This window comes from Triticum urartu, chromosome 5A (assembly GCF_056163025.1).
Source record: "Triticum urartu cultivar PI428250 chromosome 5A, HENAU_Tu73, whole genome shotgun sequence".
Taxonomy (NCBI): Eukaryota; Viridiplantae; Streptophyta; class Magnoliopsida; order Poales; family Poaceae; genus Triticum; species Triticum urartu.
Window position 1 is genome coordinate 377,998,494 of NC_141877.1, and position 18,471 is coordinate 378,016,964.

Below are 18,471 nucleotides of genomic sequence, written 5' to 3' on the forward strand. Positions count from 1 at the left end.
ATCCAGTTCTAGTTGTATCGATCGGGATACAACTCCAAGTGTCCGTTACCGTAGGATAGGCTATCGATAGATGTTTTCTTCCCTGCAGGGGTGCACCAACTTACCCACCACGCTCGATTAACTCCGGCCGGACACACTTTCCTGGGTCATGCCCGGCCTCGGCCAAAAAATACGCCGCAACCCGACCTAGGCTTAATAGAGAGGCTAGCACGCCGGACTAAACCTATGCCCCCGGGGTCATGGGCCATCTCCCCGGGAACTCCCGCACGTTGCGAGGGCGGCCGGTGAGCAGACCTAGCTACCTTCCTAAAAAGGCAGGAGCTTACCAGTCCAACCCGGCGCGCGCCGCTCAGTCGCTGACGTCTATTAAGCTTCGAATGATGTATACGATGCAGAACGCCCATACTATGCCCACGTGATGGTTAGTGCTATCAGGCCGGAGGCCCCTCGGATCAAATATCCAAATCGTAGTGGATTAGGAACGCACAGTAACAAGCAGAGACTCACGAAAGATGTGACCCCGTTGCCCCGTCTCGAGTACTTGCGGCAAGGGCTAAGAATGCCCGGCCACACCTCGTAAGTATCTCGTGGGCACCCTCCAGGTCAACCCGTCTCCACATCACTCGCTATTAAGCTCGCGCGGGTACCCCTCAGGGCCTACCCGTCTTTAGTAACATGGTTCAGTGTAAAGTCATAGTAACCATAGTAACTGTGTGTCTGACACCAAAGGGAAAACCCGAGGAATCACCCCCGGTGAATTCCACTCGATGTTATCATCAAGGTGAACGTAAGAGGATCCACCCTCGAGGTTCACACTTGAGGGGTTGCAGGACAGAGCCGTAACGGAAGTGGTTAAGGAGGAAATCACCCTTGATGACCTCGACCGTATAGCTACACTATAGAGATCTCATCAGGAGTGATGTAAGAGGTTCCACCATCGGCACTCGATGGTAACTCTGCAGAGTCGTACAACTAGGGGAAAGTGATGTGCGGTGCCGGGGCCTGGTCGTCGATCATGTTGATCGAGTCATTGAACATAAGGCGAGGCAACTAGGACAAGGTGGGGGTCACTCATGGATCACTAACCAACCTATACTAAGCAGTTTAGGATAAGCAGGTAAGGTAACAATAAGCAGGTAACAAAAACAGGCTATGCATCAAAGTAGGATCATACTGAAAACAGTAGCAGTTCTATTGCAAGCATGAGAGGAAAAGAAATGGGCACTATAGGAATGCTCAAGGGGGGTTTGCTTGCCTGGTTGCTCTGGCAAGGAGGGGAGTTCGTCGTCGACGTAGTCGATCACGGGGTATCGGCGGCGGTCTCGAGGTCTACCGGAAAGAAGTAACGGAGGGGGGACACAAGTAAATAATAGGGCAATCAAAGCAACACAAAGCATAACATGGCAATACGTGGTGCTAGGGGTGACCTAACGCGATAGGAGGTGATACCGGCGAAGGGGGAAAACATCAGGGAAAGTATTCCCGGTGTTTCGCTTTTTCGGGCAGATGAACCGGAGGGGGAAAGTTGCGTGTTCGCTATGCTAGGGATGCGTGGCGGACGAACGGGCTGCGTCTCTGGATTCGTCTCGTCGTTCTGAGCAACTTTCATGTACAAAGTTTTTCCATCCGAGCTACGGCCTATTTTATATTAAATTTAAAAGATTTAAAATCAATTTACGGATTTATTTAATTATTTAAAATCAACATTACCCAGAACAGTGCATGCTGACGTCAGCATGACATCAGCGGTCAACATTAACCGTTGACCTGGTCAACCTGACGTGTGGGCCCCGTGGGACCCACCTGTCATTCACTGATTAGGTTAATTAGGGTTAGTTTAATTAATTACTGTTTAATTAAACTAACAGGTTAATTAGATTAATTAAATAGGATTAATTAACTTAATTAATTAATTAATTTAATTATTATTTATTTATTTATTTTAATTTTAAATATTTTTTTAATAAACATTCTGGGGGGGTTGGGGCCCCACATGTCATAGGGCCACAGGCGCTAACGGGCGGTGGGTCACTGGCGTCGGGCGCTGGGGCGCGGTTGCGGGCGCCCCAGCGAGGGGAAGCGAGGCGAGGCCAGCGGCAAACGCCGGCCAGGAGCGCGGCATAGGCGACGAGGGGTGCGGCGCGGTGCGCGGAGCAGCAACGCGGTGGGGGGGCGGAGCCGCGGTGGCAAGACGAGGAGGAGGGCCGCGGGTCGTATGAGGTGGAGCGCGGCGGTGCAACGCGATGGCAAGGCAGATTCGGAGGTGGCCGCAGGCAGCGCGGGGCGATGGCCGATGCATTGGGGCCGGCCATGGCGCGGCCAGCAGGGGGGACGGCGCAGGGCGGCGATGCGGCGCGGAGCAGCGTGGTCGTGGCCAGGTGCGCAAGCGAGAGAGGCACCGGCGCAGGCGGGCGCGCGCGTTGCGCGAACCGGCGTGGCGTGGGCCTGTGCGGGCGGGTGCGAGCATGGGTGCGGCTAGGCAGGGCGCGGCCGGAGCGCGCTCACGACGGACAGCGGGCGGGGCGGCGCTAGCGACGGGCACAGGGGAGAAGGGGGTAGGTAGAGTGGGTCGGTGTCCTCACCCCCGTTGCAGGGGTTCACTGGCGAGGCTCGACGGAGTCCGACGAGGAGGAGGTCGAGGACGGCGCGGCGACGTTGAGGTCGGGGCGGCGTGGCTTGATGCGGGCCGTCGAGGGAGAGGTGGGGAGGCGTCCGACGAGGTGGCATCGGTCCAGCAGGTGGCGGTGGTCGGCGTTGGGGCCGGGGCGGCACCTGGCGGCGGCGTCGGGGGCGAGTGCCCCGATCCCGATCTAGATCGGGGTAGTAGAGGAGCGTGAGGATCGTGAGGGGGAGGGGGATGGGAGGCGTTGCGGGTGGTGGGCTAGGGTTACGGGGATAAGGGGAAGCGGGAATGGGCCGGCCTAGTCGGCCTGGCGGCCAGCTGGGCCGGACGTCCCAGGGAAGGCTCCCTTCTTCCTTTTTTTTATTAGTTTTCTGTTTTTTCCTAGTTTTATAAAATACCAATGAGCACCTAATTTAATAATACTAATTTGTCCACTGCCACAATTATTTTGGCATACTACCAAATTAGCTATATTATTATAACTTTATATAAGGCATTAAAATAATTAATTTTGCCCACTGCTTGGTTATTTTGTGCATTTAAACATTATAAGAAAAGTTGGTTTCACCACAATAAACCATCTATGATTTATTTGCTACAGTTGAACATTTTAGATTTGACTTTTGAAAACTTTTACCATTTGACTTTATTTTAAAATTTGAATTTCAAAAGGGTTTTGAATCAATGCGAGTTTAACATCAGTAATCGAGGTGACGTGGCATCATTAGCAGAGGGTTACTGTAGCTTAATTATCCGGGCGTCACAGCATACAAAGCTATTCAACAAAACAATAAAGAAACTTTGAAATTTTTAATTTATTTAAATTAACAATCTGATCATAAAGTGACAATTCATCATATCCCAACGAACACGTCACCGATTACATCATATGGATCCCGACCATGTGATGCAGCTCATGAGAACTTTGTATTGAATCACAGACAAAAGATGCCATCTAGCAACTGCTATGGATCCTAAGGTTCTAAGGGAACTACTCACACATGGTCTTGGAGATAGCAAGGTTGATGAAGAAGCCCCTGGTGTGGATTCCCCCTCCTGCCGAAACAGGCCTCCCCTCGGAGCAGAAATTTGTGGCGGTGGAAAAAATCGTAGAAAATTGTTTAGGGGGGTTTCGCGAAATATCAAATTCGGAAATTCACTTTGGCTCCTAGGTGTATATGCACCCATTGTCTAAATACACATTCTAAAAGGTTAAAAAAATTGAGAAAAAATCCCACGCGTAAATCCGAACATTACATGTGTGTGCACCAAGTTTCGATGAAAAGGGACATTGTTTGTGGCTTGTGTAAAAAAGACAATTTTCGATGCTTGATTACAGCTATTCACGAGGCATTTGTTTATCTTTTTTATACATGCCACAAAAAATGTCCTTTTTTCACCGAAATTTTGTGTGTGAACATAGGATGCCCGGATGTTCACGTAGGACATGTTCTTGAATTTTTTTACATCTTGGAATGTGGTTTTTATATACATTGCATAATATGTATATTTACACCTAGGAGGCGATTGCGGAAGAATGGATGGAAGGCGGTGCAGTGGGGTGCCAACTGGCCACCTGGTGCGGGTCCCTAGCTCCCCCCTAAGGTCTCGGTACTTTTTGAAATCTTTGTGACGCAAAAAATTTGTATTAAACCCTCAAGGTTTTTTACCTTCATATATATATATATATATATATATATATATATATATATATGAAATTTTTGTAATATAAAAACATGCAGAAAACAACATCTGACTTTGAGCGCGGGATTAATAGGTTAGTCCAGAAAAATAATATAAATTGATATTAAAATATTCAAAAGTGATATTATATAGTATAAAAAATAAAAAAATCATAGATACGTTTGAGACGTATCAATGCCTCAAAGAACCAGCGCACGACGACAACAACCATCGTCAATGAAAAAAAGCGTAAATCAAAAGTATTACATATGAACGCAGACGAAAGAAGACGAGATCCACGCAAATCCACCGAACACAAACATCAACGGAATCCCGCGAGATCCGCTAAAGACACACCCCTATATGCCCTCTGACAACGCAGGACACATCATCGGATGGGAACTTGGCGGAGAAAACTTTACTCCATCTTTAGAAAGTCGTCACCACCACCTCATCTTTCTAAGTCAGACACAAAACCTAAACAATCTTTAAAAAAAATATGACCCTCCTATTGGCAAAGACCAGGAATCACCGCACCTCCATGACTGCGAGGCTACAAAAATCATCAGAAAAGGCCACACAAACAACAAGAAGAGCAATTAAACAATACGGAATGACATTTAAGAAAGAAATATGTACAACATAAAAGAGCATCCTCTAGCAAGAAATGGGGATCAGATTGCACGTGTCCTCTGAAGATAACGCCACACCGAAACGGAAAATATAAACGCGGGGCGACAAATCCGACATTCCGGCCAGGCTTTCACCCACCAAAATTTACTGCGCACCGCGCCCCAACGCCAACGCGCCTCCCCTCCTTAAAACCTCTGATCGGAGGCCATTTCCGTCCCAGAAATCACAACGGGCCAATCCGCCATTAAACCCTAGGGAGAAGAACGCCCCGAAAGAAACCGATGCTTAGCGTAGCGAGAGGGAGTGCAGCTTGGCCAGTGCCCACTCATCCCTCGCACTCGCGCTGCGCCTTTTTATGGCTGCCTCTTTTGACCTTTTCCGTCTTTTTCCCTTTGATATATCCCGCATCACTAAAGCACACCGCAGGCAGGCAGGCAGGCAGCAGAACCGCCTTTGTTCGCTTTCGTCGTCCTCGCCCAAATTCCCATTGCGGCTACTGACATTTGTCCCCCCATCCCAGCGACCTCTCTCGCACCCGTCCATCCCTCTCGCCGTCCTATCTGCCGTAGTTCTCCGTGGTTTCGTTGGCCCGCAATCCGTTCCGCCTTGGGCTCCTGGTATGCGTTTGCTTGCTCTGTCACTCAAAGCTTTGCTTTGGGACCATCTTGAGTGACAGACTATTTCTTCAGTCTTCTTGTTGTTGCTGAACTGATCCGGCGATTGGTAGCTCAAAATCATTGGTGTTCATTTTGCAGACTGGTTTGGGACCTCCAGAGGATTCCTTGATCTCTCTGCTCTCTGCTTCTCATCTTGTTCTGGGTTTCCAGTTTAACATTTTTCTTCTGAGGAAATCTTGGGCATCTCTGCTGCCTTTCCCCTCTCCCCTTTTCAATCAACCAAGCGAAAAAGATTGTTCATCCTGAGCAGAGGAACAGTTCGACTGGGAAATGGCTGAAGTAAAACCGGAAGAGATGGTCCACCATCCGCCCATGGATCAGCTGCAGGGGTTTGAGTACTGCATAGACTCGAATCCTTCCTGGGGTCTGTGCCATCTCATCTCTCAACCGTTGGCATGTTCGATCAATCGGTATCTGTTTCTTACCCTGAATATTTGTGGGTCTCGCAGGAGAGGCAATTGGTTTGGGGTTCCAGCATTACATACTGTCCCTGGGAACTGCTGTGATGATCCCCACAATGTTGGTTCCTCTAATGGGTGGAAATGATGTGAGAACTTTCTCCCCCTTTTTCATGTTTGCTACACTCCTTGGTTAATTTGGTACAACATATTATTATTTTTACTGAAAAAATGTTGTTTGTTTGTGTGTTTACCAAAGCATGACAAGGCGAAAGTGGTTCAGACACTGCTATTTGTGACTGGGATAAAGACACTGCTCCAGACACTATTTGGCACTCGCCTTCCCACTGTCATTGGCGGCTCATATGCATATGTTGTTCCAGTCCTCTCCATAATCCATGACCGATCGCTTGCACAAATAGCGGATGGCCATACCGTAAGTATTAAAATGTTCTTCTACATTTTCTGTCTTGTAACAAGAATCATGGCAACCCGAATACGCCATCTCACTGATGCAAACATCCATGTTATACATTTCAGTTTACCTTTTTGTTCTATCTGCAGAGGTTCCTACAGACAATGAGAGCGACACAGGGTGCGTTGATAGTGTCGTCAAGCATTCAGATAATTCTTGGCTATAGCCAGTTGTGGGCAATATGTTCGAGGTACAAGAAACTCCCACTTCTCCTTTAACTGCTAGAATTTTCAGTCCAAAAGTTTAAACATTTATTTCTTGGCTCATGTCAGAATCTTAGTGTGTTAAAAATCTTATACTCAACCTGACAGATTATTTGCTTGAATTTTAGCAATTAGCATGTCATATTAACATGTGTTCATATACTGGACCAAATATGCGATTGTGGATATTTGTTGTTGCTTTTTTATTATATACTATCCTGGTCCCTGCCACCCTCCGTATCCGTCCACTTTATGTGCCCATCAGTTTGAATAGTGGGGGTCACTTTAGATAAAGCGTAATATGCCGATGTGTTAAACAAAGGGTGGGCAAAAATATCCAAAAGCTGTTGGAACATGGTAACTACCTTCGCATCGAAGACAAGAATAAGAACATTAACAGTATGATATGCTTGTTGCAGGTTCTTTAGCCCACTTGGGATGGTTCCAGTGGTTTCATTGGTGGGGCTTGGCCTTTTCGAGAGAGGATTCCCAGTGGTAAAAGCTCTAGTGGCCTTACTTTTGTTCTGTTTAGCTCTAGTCACTTTGATGTTTGAAACTGATCACACTGGAGAATGGGGCCCCAGCTACTTATTTCTTACTCCCTCCGTTCACAAATATAAGATGTTCTAACTTTTTTGTAAATCAGATGTATATAGACACGTTTTAGTGTGTTTGTTCACTCATTTCAGTCCGTATGTAGTCCGCATTGAAATATCCAAAACATATATTTGTTAACGGAGGAAGTACAATTTTAAACATTCTCTGAGTTGCATGGCCTACCTTGCTAGTTTGATAATATAGTTATGTATTGTTTACTTGTATACCAAAGTTTATTTGGAGCATGGATCTCTTATTGATTGGCACTTTAGCAACACTAGCCAATAGATAATATTTATTGCTACATATGGTAAGATGCACTCAGTACCAGATCATTTCTGTCTGTTTTAGTATATTTTAAAGTGTTCCTGGAGCAATCTTCAATGTCACTGAAAATATGTTTATTTTCTTAGTTTACCTCTATTATTTATAAAGTTAATAATTGTTCATATTTACCCAGGCAAGATCTCGTACTCTGTTAACTTGCCTTCTTTTTCTTGTAAAAACATTTAGCACCATGAGATTTATGTTGTCCTATACTGAGTTAATTCAGGAAGGGTATTTTGTCAGGTTGCAAGCTGTGTGGAGATTGGCCTTCTGATGCTTATCCTATTTGTTGTGTTTTCCCAATATCTCAAGCATGTACATGTTCGGCATGTTCCGATTTTGGAGAGGTTCTCATTGCTGGTGTGCATTGCTCTTGTCTGGGTCTATGCCCACATTCTAACAGCAGGTGGTGCATATCATCACACTGCACTGCACACCCAGATCAGTTGCAGGACAGACCGTTCTAACCTTATCTCTTCAGCATTATGGTTTGTAAACCGGCTTGCATATCATTTGTTCATTTCCACATCATATTACATATCTCAGTTTAATTTGTTTACTCTCATAAGGATAAGCATCCCATATCCCTTGCAATGGGGGGCACCAACATTCAATGCAGACCATGCATTCGGCATGATGGCTGCAGTGATGGTGTCGCTAATAGAGGTACCATCTCATACTTGTCGAATACATGATTTCTCGAAGATTTTCTCAATATTTTTATATCCACCTGATTGGGTTGAAACCATTTGAGTTCTTCAGTCAACTGGCGCATTCAAGGCTGCTGCCCGGTTGGCAAGTGCAACACCCCCACCAGCATATGTCCTCAGTAGAGGCATCGGGTGGCAGGTTAGTGGCTGCATTCTCCTATCATCTTGTAGAGTTTTGTTAATATGTTAAGTCCAGTAGTTCTCATGAATTTGAGTATCAACTAGAATTGTCAGTGATTTGGTTTTTTACGGTTGTAGTCTTGTAGAACTACTCCCTAGTCACCACTGAGCTTTTCTGAAAAGAAATGAAACTTTACAATGCATGATGACTGTGCATTCAGGGAATAGGTACCCTACTGGATGGGCTATTTGGCACTGCGACTGGCTCTACTGTTTCTGTGTGAGTGCATCTGAGCTTTCACTCTAAGAATGTTCTGTTGTGGCATGCCTAATATTATGCAGAATTTTTGGATGCAATGCAGTGAGAATGTTGGTCTTCTTGGGTCTACAAGGATTGGCAGCAGGAGAGTGATACAGATTTCTGCTGGTTTCATGATCTTCTTCTCCATATTAGGTAATTAAGGTTTCTCTTGAACCACGAGCACGCATTTGCATTGGATTTTTCAGGGTTCTGAACATGTCGATGTTGTAGGAAAATTCGGGGCACTTTTTGCTTCCATTCCGTTTACAATATTCGCAGCCATATACTGTGTTATGTTTGGAATTATTGGTAAGTATCCTAGCAGGAAAAGTGGAAGATGTTTTCCTTTGTAGTTTCCTGAGTTCTCTAGCTAGATTTGAATAGCACGAATAATTTTGCTCGTTTGTTGTGTCTCCAGCGGCGGTTGGACTATCCTTCCTACAATTCACCAACATGAACTCTATGCGCAACCTCTTCATCGTTGGTGTTTCACTCTTTCTTGGCTTATCGATACCAGAGTACTTTTCTCGGTATCTGACAGGTGCTCAAAATGGCCCGGCGCACACGAAGGCTGGATGGGTTCGTAACGTCACTTACCCCCACACCCCTAATTTGTACTAGTATGGACTCCCACAAGTCCACTGTCTCGAGATTTGAATTTGAAATGACATTTGCAAAAATGTCCAATCTAGTATCTGGCACAAAATAATAACACAAACTTAACTGATGGTAAAATGTTAGGAAGTTAATATGTAGTATGAAGTATTAACTCATACACTAGTTTAGTACAGCAAAGATGATGCACAGCTTGTACACCACATTGCAGAAAGTTCATGTTCAAATCTACTCATACATTAATAGTGCCTTGTCAATGTTGTCAAAATGTCTCTCATCTCCATGCAAGAGTCCTATTTTGCATCATTTTGAAGTTGAGTTTGAATTGTATCATCCCTGACCTTCGATGCAGTTCAATGACTACATCAACACCATCTTCGCGTCCCCGCCGACTGTCGCTCTCATCATTGCTGTAGTCCTTGACAACACGCTAGATGTCAGAGATGCGGCGAAGGACAGGGGGATGCAATGGTGGGAGCGGTTCCGGACATTCCGAGGGGACAGCAGGAACGAAGAGTTTTACACCCTGCCCTTCAACCTCAACAGGTTCTTCCCACCATCTTGAGCAGAAGCTTCCAAAGTCCGGGTACTGCAAGCAGAGTACCAAATGAAGAAACCTTTGCATCCCAATACGGCATGTTTCTGAATTCTGATAGAGGAGAAGAGGAGAAGAGAAGTAGAGATGATAAGACCCGCATGCCGTTTTACTAGCGAAGGATGGAGGAATTTCCCTTCGAGCTGTCCGATTGTACATAGATATTTGTTTGCGTAGACAATGAATTAATGCTAGTTTTTGCTGTGTGCAATGTAAGATCTCATGAAACATTTGCGGACAGATGAGGCACATTGTTAGCGGTAGTTGAACCCACCGTAGAAAAGGGTATTCCAAACAAGCAAAAATTATAGCACGGCCCCAAGTGAAATGTGCCATTAATCCTTGTTGGCACACATCCGCGATATGCTGCTCAGATCATGTCGGCGTTGTTGCAATAAGACCCTCGTAAGAGTTAGTCGGTTTACGAGCCGTCAAGGTAGGTTGATGTGGCACCCACGTGGTCGAGTTTTCCCTCGTGAACCGATTGTGGCCTTATTTGATCAAATAAACGAGTTTATGACCTAAATTTAACCACTTACTAAGTTATTGGCCTAAAGTGTGTGATCAGATTGAGATTTTTAAAACTGCGCAATCGGATTGAGTAAATGGACCAATGACTCATTTCACTCCATTGCTCCTAAGACCGGCACACATCGGTTGTCATGCCCACTTTTGATGAAGAAACAACAATACAGGTAAAAGTGTACACCCCGTCGTGGGATCCAACCACTATATGTCATGTCTTGGGTTTTCATCCAGATAGTATGTCTAAGTAGACTTTAAAACAGTGCCTTCAACAAAAACACAACGAGTAAAGCACCGTCATTGCCAAGCGCAACTATCAAAGATCGGACCTAGAGTTTTCACCTTGGAGCTGGATACTCGGTACTCAAAACAGCACCACAAAGCCGAAGCCACCTTGTGTAGCTGTCACCCCCCTTTGCAGAAGAAGGCGTCATGGAAGGGGTCCAACACACCATGGGCATGGGAAATTGAAATCCAAACCTTTCCATGGCATTCGTTCCTGGTGGTAGCCGCTCATGTGCATATGCTTGACGGGTCACGCGGATATCATGCGGCCGGTCAAATCTATGGATACGAGCACAAGACTATCGCAGAACACGGGGATCGAACGTCGCCGGAAACTACCGAGGCCGGCGGTAGCAAAGCACCAAGCCATGGCGGCAATTCAATGGACGCCACAAGCCGTAGCGCCATTCCACACCTACGCATATTCGTGTCGTTGTTGTTGAAAATATGAGCAAATTACTACGAGATTTAATCTGAATAAATAGAAGATAAATCATGACCACAGCAGCAGAGATTAAACTAATCATACGAACTAGTATAGCAGATGAACATATCACATCTAGGGCACATACTAGAAGTATGAATTCTACCACGATCTCGAACAGGAAGGATAGAATCACATGCGGTGCAGCGGGTGCAGCACCGCCGGCGTTGACGTTGTCGCCCATGTCGTCGAGGACGAGGTTGCCGAGGTCGGGGAAGAAGTCGTCGTTCGCGAAGTCGTCGCTGCCAGCAGTCGCGCGAGTGCGCTCCCCAAAAACCTGATCGACCCTCTCCCGTACAGGATCACGAGAGGCGGGGTTCCGGAGGCCTGCTGTCCCTTCTCGCGGTGCATGCCGGAAGGAGGGATGGAGAAGACTTGCTTGGCGGCGCAATGATCTGGAACGGTGGTGAGAAACCATACGAAGTGGCGGCGGTTAGGGTAGACGTCTGCCTGACTATATAGTGCGGGCCGGGTAGGTCGTGGGAGTAAACCCCACGTCCGAGTCATCACGATCCAAAAGAATCGGAAACGGTTCAGTAATTAACGCGTCCGTTAATTATTAATTAATGACTCATTAATTTTCCCATGCAGCAAAAATATAGACAACGTGCATAGCTCTGTCCTTGGCTCGGCTCAATCCCGCAACCCGCGGCGCGGCGCGTCGTGGCGTGGCGTGGCGTGGCGTGGCGTGGCGAGCGAGGAGGAGGAGCGCGCGTGTAGATCTCCTCTTCTCATGCTCATACAAGTGGTAGAAGAGCTCACCTTATAAAGAGGTGCAACTCTCTCAACTTCCGGGGTGGGACTAAACTTTAGCCTCACTCACTCCACTCACATGTGTGCATGAATGGGCCAAGAGAATTTCAGAATTTTAGTTAGACTTTGGGCCAAAGGCCTACTAGCAAAATTCCAACAATCCCCCACAAAGTCTCATTGGCACATCTCATCATTTAGTTACAAAACATTGTTTTATATATCGGTGCTTAGTGGAGACTGTGAAGTTGAACTTCCACTTAGAAATTTATGCTACACTAGATCACAACTTGAATAGTGGACTATGCCTTGAACTACAAGTTTTCTGTGAAACTAGTTTCACACAAATTCTTGACCGATACTGGGCTGCCGCAAGGCTTCCCCACGGATGGAGCGTATACGTCATACTCCAGGGCCTTTCATGAATTTATCAGAGAACACCCAATTCTCACAGACTGCGACGTTAACAGTCAAATTCATATAGGTGTGTTCCTCAGAAGATGTTATGCAGGACAACATCTCTGCTTACCCGAATAAGCCACTTGGAACACATTAAGATAAGTATCAACCTGCCATGCAGATCAGGAGAGTATTGCATCTTCACGGTGTGGGATAATTAATATAGGGATACTCTCCTCCCAGCTGACCAACAGCTTGTCTCCCACTTCTAATTCACGGGATCTCCGATCACATAGAGTGGGTTACCACTATGGACAACTCATGAGGTGGGTCTCAAACCCATCTCCATCGATGCATTATCTATCACATTACGTGATAGACCCTTTGTGAAGGGATCTGCCAAGTTTTTCGACGTTTGGATATAATCCAACGTAATAACTCCGGAGTTCTTCAATTTTCTGACAGATTTTAGTCTCCTCTTCACATGCCTTGAGGACTTCATATTGTCCTTAGAACTGTTTATCTTGACGATCACAGTTTGATTATCACAGTTCATTAGGATAGGAGGTATTGGTTTTTCAACCATAGGTAAGTCCATCAAGAGTTCACGAAGCCACTCTGCTTCAACAGTGGCAGTGTCTAATGCTGTGAGTTCTGCTTCCATAGTTGACCTCGTTAAGATGGTCTGCTTGCAAGACTTCCAGGAAACAGCGCCACCACCAAGTGTAAAAACATAACCACTTGTGGCCTTAATCTCATCAGCGTCAGATATCCAGTTTGAGTCACTATAACCCTCCAGTACCCTTGGATACCCGGTGTAGTGAATCCCATAGCTCGCGGTGCCTTTCAAATAGCGCATAACTCTCTCAAGCGCATGGATCATCTCCCGGTTTTGACACAAACCGACTCAGCTTGCTCACAGCAAAAGAGATGTCAGGCCTCATGGCACTCGCCAAATACATAAGCGAGCCAATAATCTGAGAATACCTCAGCTGATCTCTAGCAATCCGTCGATTCTTTCGAAGCAACACACTAGCATCATATGGAGTTGGAGAAGGCGTGCAGTCGCTATACCCAAAACGATTCAAGACCTTTTCCACATAATGAGACTGAAGCAGTGTGATCCCACCATTCTCATCTCTCAACAGCTTGATGTTTAAGATAACTTCAGCTACTCCTAGATCCTTCATCTCAAAACAGCGAGATAAAAAATCCTTAACCTCCTTGATTAAATCAAGTTTGGTTCCAAAGATCAATATGTCGTCGACATACAGACAAAGAATAACTCCTTCGCCCCCACCATAGCGATAGTACACGCACTTGTCACCATCGTTTACTACAAAGCCGACAGCAGTTAATGTTATTTCGAACTTCTCATGCCACTCCTTAGGAGCTTGTTTAAGGCCATATAAAGACTTTAATAACTTGCACACCTTTCCTTCTTGACCAGGTACTACAAAACCATCTGGCTGATCCATGTAAATTTCCTCCTTCAACTCTCCATTGAGGAAAGCCGTCTTAACGTCCATTTGATGAATGAGAAGACCATGTGAGGCAGCCAGTGATAGTAGCACCCGAATTGTGGTCAGTCTAGCCACGGGTGAGTAAGTATCAAAGAAGTCTTCACCTTCTTTCTGGGTATAACCCTTGGCCACAAGCCGTGCCTTGTACTTTTCAATCGTACCATCAGGTCTAAGCTTCTTCTTGAACACCCACTTACATCCTACAGGTTTGCACCCATAAGGACGGTCAGTGATCTCCCAGGTACCGTTAGCTAAGATGGAATCCATCTCGCTACGTACAGCTTCCTTCCAGTAGTCAGCATCAGGAGATGCATAGGCTTCTGAAATAGTCCTGGGTGTGTCATCCACGAGGTACACAATGAAATCATCACCAAAAGACTTTGCAGTCCTCTGTCTCTTACTCCTCATAGGAGTTCCATTGTTACCCTCAACAGGATTCTCAACGTGTTCCATCGCAATGGTGGGTTCAGGAATTACAGTGAATTCCTCACTAGATGGAGTAGGTATCTCCTGCTTTGATGAACTCGGCATATCCTTCATAGGAAATATGTCCTCAAAGAAAGTTGCATCATTTGATTCCATAATCGTACCAACATGCATGTCGGATACCTCAGATTTTATTATCAAAAATCTATAGCCGATGCTATGAAAAGCATAGCCCAGAAGAACACAATCCACGGTTTTTGGTCCAAGCTTGCGTTTCTTGGGAATTGGTATATTGACTTTCGCCAAACAACCCCAAGTACGTAGGTAAGAGAGTTTCAACCTTTTCCTTTCCCATTCCTAAAATGGAGTCATGGTCTTATGCTTTGTGGGAACTCGGTTTAGGACATCACACGCAGTCATTAGCGCATCCCCCCACCATTCCTTGGATAGACCCGAAGTGTCTAACATGGTGTTAACCATATCAGTTAGAGTTCGGTTCTTTCTTTCGGCTACCCCATTTGACTGGGGTGAGTAGGGAGGCATCCTCTCATGGATTATACCATGTTCCGCACAAAACAGATCAAATTCATTGGAAAAATACTCTCCACCATGATCGGACCTAAGCCGTTTAATTTTTCGATCAAGTTGGTTCTCTGCCTCAGCTTTATAGTTTTTAAAGAAAGTCAAAGCCTCATCTTTTGATTTCAGAAGATACACATAACAATATCTAGTGGAGTCATCAATCAACGTCATGAAGTATCTCTTTCCACCTTTTGTCAACACGCCATTCATCTCACAAAGATCAGAATGTATAAGCTCTAGTGGCGCCAAGTCTCTTGCCTCTGCAGTCTTATGGGACTTGCGAGGTTGCTTAGCTTGCACACATACTTGGCACTTGGAGCCTTTGACAGTAGAGATTTTCGGAATTAAATTCATATTGGCTAACCGCGTCATGCAACCAAAGTTAATATGACAGAGTCGTGAATGCCAAATATCAGGCTCATTATTGTGGCAAACATTATTAATAACTTTAGTGCAAATATCTGACAAAGATAGGCGGAACAAGCCTCCGAACTCATAGCCTTTTCCAAAAAATTGTCCACACTTAGAAATTACAACTTTATTGGATTCGAAAACCAACTTAAAACCATCTCGACATAAACGGGAACCGCTAACGAGATTTTTATTGATGGACGACACATGATGAACGTTCTTCAGACGCACAGTCTTGCCTGAAGTAAACTTCAGATCGACCGTACCAACACCTCGAACGATGGCATGTGACCCGTTCCCCATCAGCACGGGTGAAGTCCCTGTTGCCTGGTAAGAAGAAAACATGGAGGCGTCAGCACAAACATGTACATTGGCACCGGTGTCAATTAACCAATCAGGGGATTGAAATACTGAAAGGATGGTAGGAAAAATACCGTACCCTGATTCCTTCATATCAGTATCACCGATGACAACATTAGCGGACTTGCCGCTCTTCTCATGTTCGCGCTCCTCAAAGCGGTTAGGACACTTCGGAGCCCAGTGATTAGGATCACCGCAGACATGGCAAAGTCCCTTCCCCTTCTTATGATAATTCTTCTTGAAGTTGGTAGAATGTGATGGCTTGTTCTTTGTATCAAACTTGCCTTTGCCCTGAGTTTTGTTCTTATTGTTTTTGAACTTGTTGGGCTGGGAGTTCTGCTTCTGTATCATGTGGGCACTAGAACCTCCCTCAGCAACTCGAGCACGTGTGTCATTTGCTCTCGCCTTCTCTTCAACATCAAGAGTACCAATGAGATCCGCAACGGAAAACTCCCGTCTCTTGTGTTTCAGGGAAGTAGCAAAATTGTTACACGAAGGTGGAAGTTTGGCAATAATGCCTCCGGCAACAAATTTGTCCGGCAACACACACTTGAAGTACTCAAGTTCTTTTACGAGCGACTGTATCTCATGAGCCTGTTGTACAACAGGGCGCTCATCAGTCATCTTGTAGTCATAGAATTGCTCCATGACGTACAACTCGCTGCCGGCGTCCGAGGCACGAAACTTGGCCTCGAGCGCAGCCCACATGTCCTTGCCGTTGTCAAACGACATATACGAATCCACAATGGAGTCATCAAGAACACTCAGAAGAGCGCCTTTAAAGAGGGTATCGATCTTCTCAAAAGCTTCCAGTTGTGCTGGATTAAGATCGCCCTCAGGCTTGCCCTTGGTGGCATCATAGCAGCCCATGGTCTGAAACCAGTAGACTGCTCTCGTGCGCCACCTCTTATATTGCGCCCCCTTAAAGGCAGGCGGCTTCAGATGCGCAGCAAAACCACTTGGAGTAAATTGCCTATCATCGGGTTTTTGGATTGTTGGAAATATGAGCAAATTACTACGAGATTTAATCCGAATAAACAGAAGATAAATCATGACCACAGCAGCAGAGATTAAACTAATCATGCGAACTAGCATAGCAGATGAACATATCACATCTAGGGCACATACTAGAAGCATGAATTCTACCACGATCTCGAACAGGAAGGATAGAATCACATACGGTGCAGCGGGTGCAGCACCGCCGGCGTTGACGTTGTCGCCCATGTCGTCGAGGACGAGGTTGCCGAGGTCGGGGAAGAAGTCGTCGTTCGCGAAGTCGTCGCTGTCAACAGTCGCGCGAGTGCGCTCCCCAAAAACCTGATCGCCCCTCTCCCGTACAGGATCACGAGAGGCGGGGTTCCGGAGGCCTGCTGTCCCTTCTCGTGGTGCACGCCGGAAGGAGGGATGGAGAAGACTTGCTTGGCGGCGCAATGATCTGGAACGGTGGTGAGAAACCATACGAAGCGGCGGCGGCTAGGGTAGACGTCTGCCTGACTATATAGTGCGGGCCGGGTAGGTCGTTGGAGTAAACCCCACGTCCGAGTCATCGCGATCCAAAAGAATTGGAAACGGTTCAGTAATTAACGCGTCCGTTAATTATTAATTAATGACTCATTAATTTTCCCATACAGCAAAAATATAGACAACGTTCATAGCTCTGTCCTTGGCTCGGCTCAATCCCGCAACCCGCGGCGCGTCGTGACGAGGCGTGGCGTGGCGTGGCGAGGCGAGCGAGGAGGAGGAGCGCGCGTGTAGATCTCCTCTTCTCATGCTCATACAAGTGGTAGAAGAGCTCACCTTATAAAGAGGTGCAACTCTCTCTCAACTTCCGGGGTGGGACTAAACTTTAATCTCACTCACTCCACTCACATGTGTGCATGAATGGGCCAAGAGAATTTCAGAATTTTAGTTGGGCTTTGGGCCAAAGGCCTACTAGCAAAATTCCAACAATCCCCCACAAAGTCTCATTGGCACATCTCATCATTTAGTTCCAAAACATTGTTTTATATATCGGTGCTTAGTGGAGACTGTGAAGTTGAACTTCCACTTAGAAATTTATACTACACTAGATCACAACTTGAATAGTGGACTATGCCTTGAACTACAAGTTTTCTGTGAAACTAGTTTCACACAAATTCTTGACCGATACTGGGCTGCCGCAAGGCTTCCCCACGGATGGAGCGTATACGTCATACTCCAGGGCCTTTCATGAATTTATCAGAGAACACCCAATTCTCACAGACTGCGACGTTAACAGTCAAATTCATATAGGTGTGTTCCTCAGAAGATGTTATGCAAGACAACATCTCTGCTTACCCGAATAAGCCACTTGGAACACATTAAGATAAGTATCAACCTGCCATGCAGATCAGGAGAGTATTGCATCTTCACGGAGTGGGATAATTAATATAGGGATACTCTCCTCCCAGCTGACCAATAGTTTGTCTCCCACTTCTACTTCACAGGATCTCCGATCACATAGAGTGGGTTACCACTATGGACAACTCATGAGGTGGGTCTCAAACCCATCTCCATCGATGCATTATCTATCACATTACGTAATAGACCCTTTGTGAAGGGATCTGTCAAGTTTTTCGACGTTTGGATATAATCCAACGTAATAACTCCGGAGTTTCTCAATTTTCTGACAGATTTTAGTCTCCTCTTCACATGCCTTGAGGACTTCATGTTGTCCTTAGAACTGTTTATCTTGACGATCACAGTTTGATTATCACAGTTCATTAGGATAGGGGGTATTGGTTTTTCAAC

General features: G+C 45.9%; 1 protein-coding gene across 2 annotated transcripts; it reads left to right on the forward strand.

The window, feature by feature from the left end:
- The first annotated feature begins 5,177 nt into the window (after positions 1–5,177).
- LOC125509085 (nucleobase-ascorbate transporter 2) lies at positions 5,178–10,262 on the forward strand. Of its 2 annotated transcripts, XM_048673966.2 has the most exons (14): positions 5,181–5,556; positions 5,695–5,980; positions 6,066–6,163; positions 6,274–6,450; positions 6,579–6,679; positions 7,112–7,187; positions 7,860–8,104; positions 8,186–8,282; positions 8,379–8,465; positions 8,668–8,726; positions 8,809–8,900; positions 8,979–9,056; positions 9,166–9,326; positions 9,715–10,262. In XM_048673966.2, the coding sequence occupies exons 2-14, from the start codon at positions 5,887–5,889 to the stop codon at positions 9,925–9,927; spliced, it is 1,578 nt and encodes a 525-aa protein (XP_048529923.1). In that variant the 5' UTR covers positions 5,181–5,556; positions 5,695–5,886; the 3' UTR covers positions 9,928–10,262. The 2 variants fall into 2 exon arrangements, with proteins under 2 accessions (XP_087382234.1, XP_048529923.1); XM_087526108.1 differs by having other exon boundaries at positions 5,178–5,556; positions 7,860–8,282.
- Positions 10,263–18,471: the final 8,209 nt, after the last annotated feature.